Here is a 6,000-nt window from a genome sequence, read left to right as displayed (position 1 = left end):
ACAGGCAGGGGCAGTGGCAGGAGGGGGGCCCAAGGGAGTGTGCAGCTCTGCACCCAGCACCCTCACTCTGGGGAAGGGGACAGGGGTGGGACCATGGGGCCTCCCAGGAACTCTGGTGGGTGGGAGAGCCAGACCCTAAGGTCCAGGGGAAGGGAACTGGGGCTCCATGAGGTTGCAGGGCTGAGCCACTGGGCCCACTGATGAGGATGCAGAAAGGCCAGCGGGGAGAGAAAGGGAAGATGGCCCAGGAGTTGCAGGAGGCCCCCAGGTGAGGGGTCACAGAATGACCCCAGCAAGCAGGGCCCCACCCCACTTCCCAGCAGCTCTGTCAGAGCCAGTCTGCACCTCTAGGGAGCCCAACAGGCCCAGGTGTGGCCCAGAGACATCACCTGCGGAGGCTGTGGGGAAGCCGCGCCAGGCTGGGGTCCTCCCCCAGGGGAAGGGCAGGGAGGAGGAGCTGGATTGCAGTCCCCCAGGAACCTGGCGCCCAGAAATCCAGAGTCAGAGCAGGAGACACCCATGCAGGGCGAGCTTGAGCCCGAGGCATAAAAGGGAGAAGGATGGAGCAGGTCACACAGCAAGAACACACACCCCTGTACCTGTGTCACTCAGCACTGTTCTACAGGAGGACAGGAGGATGGAGGAGAAAAACACACATAAAATTATATAAAATTGCATATTTAATTTGGTCACGAATTCATAAAAATGCATATTTATATAAAATTATAAAATTTTAAATATAACATTGCATAATTTGGTCACAAATTCATAAACACATGAGTATTTTATACCTAATGATATTTCTTGTATTGTTTGATATTTCTAACAAAATCTTCAAGAAGGGGTCCTCTCATTGAGAAGAGACTTGAACAGGCATCCAATTTTCAAGTAAAACTTCAAAAGTATCATATTTGCACTGGCATGAAGCAATACAGGATGCGAGTTCACGTTTCTTAAAGATTCTCATTGGTAAAACACACAATAAACATGCGAACAAGTGAATATAGCTGACAGACACTGGCAAGGCTAATACTTTAGATTGGCACTCAAGGAAGTCTTCTGAGAAAGGGACAAGTGACCCAACACCTGATTGACGAGAATCCATTTATACTTCCCACTGAAGATGAAGGCAAAGTGTCCTGCACAGAAGGAACAGCAAAGGCAGGAAACACCTGACTTCCAGAAAAGGGAGGGACATCAGGGCCAGGGGCATATAGCACCAAGACCACAGGGTCGGCCCTTCTAGAAACTCAAGTGGACTCCACATGCTATATCCTGATGTGCCTAGATTCAGGCAGTTCCAGGTTTGGCCACATTAGCCACATCAACCTTAGGGAAGACAACACACAAAGCTTTGAGATGGAATAGACCAAAAACCCCTGAGAATTGCTTCCACCATTAAATTATCCTGCAGCAGTTGGAACACTATGGAGAAGGGTTTAATGGCAGAAAGATATTTTTAAAAAGCAATAAAAGGACCAAACCTTAATATAGCAGCCATTTTAGGTCAATTCTCACAGTATTTAAGAGCTGGTAGTTTTGTGTGAGTCTCTTCTGCAGAAGGCCATGAGATCCTTTATACAGCCAATTCAGGTGAACAGGAGGAGGCCCAGGCACCACAGCCCAGTTCACGGACCCCAGATGCAGGGCTGCACGTGGATGCCACTTCTCCTCACTCTCTGCTCAGATGTAAACTCCTACCTATAAAAAATGTAACTATTCAACAGCTATAAAATTGACATGTTTAAAGTGGGCCCTGGAGAAGTCACCAGGCATCCAAAAGTGACCAAACTTCCTTTGAGGGAGAAGATGCTATCAGTGCTCTCCCCACAGTGGGCTTTTTCTCCTTTCCTTTTTTTTTTTTTTTTTTTTGCTTTTGTTGTTGTTGTTGTTGTTTTGTGTTTGTTCTTTTGTGCTTTTTGTTGTTGTTGCTTTGTTTTTTTTGCCTCGCAGCTTTTGGTATCTTAATTCCCCGACCAGGGATTGAACCTGGGACCTCAGCAGTGAAAACGCAGAGTCCTAACCACTGAACTGCCAGGGAATTTCCTCCTTTTGTATTTCTAATTGTTTTTGATTCCCAGCTCTCATCCAGGTAACCCACATAAACAACCTAGAAAGTATATTTGCAAATTTTTTTTACACTTATATAAATATATATATATAAACATTAAAGTATGAAGATTCACAATATGTTTGCACTTTAATGATGTGTATTATGTTACACATCATTAAATGCATACATATCAACATGAATGACAAATACAAATAACAAATACAAATGAAAAGTGCAAGTCTATTATGATAAAAAAGTGTCTTCAACTGAAAGGCTGAGGTCCTCAAACACTCAGGACACAGCAGAGCCTGCTTCACCATCTTCATAGACATACTTTCCCGAGTCCAGCAGGTGGTCCTGAATTGTCTCCTTTGCCAATGTTTGCCCCAGCTTTTCCAAGGCGTCCAGCAGGGTGTTGACTGAGGCCTCCCGTCCCTTGTTGCTGACCCAAGTATTCAGCATTTCATACAAGGCATCCCGAGGGACCCGGACCCCTTCTCTGACCAGAAGGATCTCATTTTGCGTGAGGCCCAACTGCCTCATGAGCAAATCCCAGGAGTCACACGGCACGATGGTTGCAAAGTAATCAAAGAACAGCTTCAGGCCTAAGTTCGGGGAAAGTCACAGAGACAGAGTTGGGACAGGCTTCAGAAAGGGCAGAGGACCCTCAGTCAGGCCTAGACCCCAGGGTGCGAGCTGAGGAGTGACCCCTGCTGGTGAACCTGCTGCTCTGCGTCCCTGACATGCTTCCCATCAGCAGAGAATCAGGCCACACTGCATGGGCCTCACCTGTGCCCAAGGCACTGCAGGGAGTCCAGGTTTCCAGAGAGTCCTGCCCTAAGGGGGGATGAGGGCCCACCAGGGAGGGGAGATGGACGTCATGGAGGGAGAAGGTAGTCTGTGGTAGGAGACAGAGGGCGGGACACAGTGGTGCAACAGACCTCAGAGGAGGACACCTGCCGTTCTCACGAGAGTGAGGTCCCCTGGCTGCCACCTCTGCAGTGGGGACAGAGCAAGGGCCTGGAGGGAGGAAGGTCTCTGGCCTCACACCCAGCTCGGCCTCGCTGACTGACACTGTGGCAGAGCTAGATGGGGACAGACTCGGAGCAAGAATTTAACCCATAAAATGGAGCAAGCACCACCCACCTCACGGGACTGTACTGGGGATTCAATGAGACGTGTGTGAAATGCAGTGCACACCACCGTCCATAGGTACATAAGGTGGGCCCCGATACAAATTTATATTTTCTAACGGCTACACTGAAAAACGTAAAAAGTAACAAGTAATAACTAATTTTCATAAAATAGGGTACTAACTCAATATATTCTAAAAATTTTCATTTCAGCATGTAATCAGTATACAACAAACTGTTAATGAGACATATTACAGTCCTTTTTCCTACCAGTTCTTTGCAATACAGTATCGAGTTACACTACAGCTCATCAGATTTGGCCACAGGTCAGATGCTCCACAGCCTCCTGCGGCCCCTGGGTGCCCTGCTGGACGGCACAGCCCCTTAGATGCCTCAGGGTGGGCCAACCTGGCCCTGAGCAACAGGGGAGGAGGGAGGATGGGGGGCAGGGAAGGACAGGGAGGTGTTAGGGGACACTGTTAGAGGACAGATGGGTGCAGGGTGGGGAGAAGAAGAGGGGGCAGAGAGGGAATTAGAGTCCCAAAGGTCCAGTGACAAGCCATCCCTGCTCTGAGTTGCCCTAACAGCTATGGGGACGGCAGTTAGGGCACTGTCCCTCCTCCCTCCACTCCTGCCCCAGTGCCCGGGGAAAGCACTCACTTTCAGTGGGGTCTGCACCGTTTGCTGGAACCAGCAGCCTTCTCATGTGAGACGCTTCAGCTTCTCCTGGTTCCTGTAAAACACAGTGGAGAACAGCCTTGGTCTTAATCAGGGGTCCTGGGTTCCAGAACTGAGCCTAGCAAACATTGTTCTGAAATTCTGGCATATGCAGCCATAAGTGAAACAAAAACACAATGTAGGATATTTGAAGGGAGAAGACAGAATAGTCATTATTTGATATATGATTGTATTCTTACAAAACTCTAATGGTTTAGCAACAATACTTAAATGTGAATGTATGGATGGATGAATGTTAAAAATTGTAGCAGATAATAAATAATATAAAGAATTACAATAGTCAGATAAACTTATAAGGTTACAGAACACTTGTAGTACAAAGACACAGCCTCAACAAGAAATGAGAAATTTACCAAAGAAAAACACACATCTATTTGAGGTATTATAAAACCCTTGACTTGAAAATGCTACCTCTCTTCTTAAGAAAAATACAGAATATCTAAAAGACCTCAGTTCTTCCTAGATTAATTTATAAATTAAGGTAATACTCAAAAAATTAGCAGCTAAATCGAGTATAAGGAATGAGATGGTAACTCAGAACAATTCAGGGAGCTCCTCATATCTTATTTATCACAAAATAAATTCCATTTAACTTTTTTTTTTTAATTTTATTTATTTATTTATTTTTGGCTGTGTTGGGTCTTCACTGCTGCATGCGGGCTTTCTCCAGTTGCTGCGAGCCGGGGCTACTCTTCGTGGTGGTGTGCGAGCTTCTCATTGCGGTGGCTTCTCTTGCTGCAGAGCACAGGCTCTAGGTGTGCAGGCTTCAGTAGTTGTGGCACGTGGGCTCAGTAGTTGTGGCTCGTGGGCTCTAGAGCGCAGGCTCAGTAGTGGCGCACAGGCTTAGTTGCTCCATGGCATGTGGGATCTTCCCGGACCAGGGCTCGAACCCGTGTCCCCTGCATTGGCAGGCGGATTCTTAACCACTACGCCACCAGGGAAGTCCCTCCATTTAGCTTATAAGCTCTATGCTACCAATCACATCATTTTAAAAAAGCCTACCTGGGCTTCCCTGGTAGGCCCACGCACCACGATGAAGAGTGGCCCCCGTTTGCCACAACTAGAGAAAGCCCTTGCACAAAAACGAAGACCCAACACAGCCAAAAAAATAAATTAAATAAAATAAATTAAAAGCCTACCTAAGAAATTAGAGAATTTTATCTTCTGTTTGATGAAGGACTTTTTTTTTTTTTTTTTTTTTTTCCTGTACACAGGCCTCTCACTGTTGTGGCCTCTCCCATTGCGGAGCACAGGCTCCGGACGCGCAGGCTCAGCGGCCATGGCTCACGGGCCCAGCCGCTCCGCGGCATGTGGGATCTTCCCAGACTGGGGCACGAACCTGTGTCCCCTGCATCGGCAGGCGGACTCTCAACCACTGCGCCACCAGGGAAGTCCCGATGAAGGACTTTAAAAGCTCTGAGCAATGAAAAAATAAATGTATCGACAGATTTAATTAGTTAATATATAAAATTCTGCACATTAAAATACTAAACCAAATGAAAAAACACACATGCATGTACTCATGGGCACAAGAGCATGTGTGCTCAGAAAGACTCTTAACAGACAAGACAACAATCATCTCAAAATAATCAAAACAAAAAAAATACAAGTTTAAGTCAGTTTTTTGCTTGTTACCAAAAAAGAAATATATTAATGTCATATCAAAACTATTGAAATGATATGACCCCAAACGTCTGTGTGTGTGTGTGTGTGTGTGTGTAAAGTGAAAAATACTTCTATACGTTGACAAAGAGATTCTACTTCTACTAGGAAGCCACCCCACGAATATGTCTATTCATTGAGACAAATACTAATTTTCAAATAGATTCAACTTAATAATAATTTTGAAATAAATGTGAAATTCCTAACGTGATGAGGAATGGCTTAAAAGCATGTAACAATCACACAGAAAAATATCACGTAGCTTTAATTCCATCACTGAACAATCATGGGAGGGACCACTCTGGCTGTTCTAGACACCAGGAACGTGGTGAGAACAAGACAGATGATAAGTAGCATAAGAGCTGCCAGTCGACCATAGCAGGGGGTGGGCTCCCTTCCCCTCCATGACCATGA

The 6,000-nt window shown here is 46.0% G+C and overlaps 1 protein-coding gene across 3 annotated transcripts in view; it reads right to left on the bottom strand.

Annotated features, from left to right (window-relative positions):
* Positions 1-236: 236 nt before the first annotated feature.
* LOC307189089 (tumor necrosis factor receptor superfamily member 10A-like) overlaps positions 237-6,000 on the bottom strand; it is a 35,958-nt gene continuing 30,194 nt past the window's right edge. For all 3 annotated transcript variants that reach the window (XM_079926830.1, XM_079926832.1, XM_079926831.1), the window contains 2 exons: positions 3,847-3,919; positions 237-2,658 (listed from right to left, as the gene is read on the bottom strand). In XM_079926830.1, coding sequence (XP_079782956.1) covers positions 2,345-2,658; positions 3,847-3,919 — 387 coding nt within the window. In that variant the 3' untranslated portion in view covers positions 237-2,344. The remainder of the gene's footprint in view (positions 2,659-3,846; positions 3,920-6,000) is intronic.

This window comes from Stenella coeruleoalba (genome assembly GCF_951394435.1).
Source record: "Stenella coeruleoalba genome assembly, chromosome: 7".
Lineage (NCBI taxonomy): Eukaryota > Metazoa > Chordata > Mammalia > Artiodactyla > Delphinidae > Stenella > Stenella coeruleoalba.
This window is presented reverse-complemented; position numbering and strand designations above follow the sequence as displayed.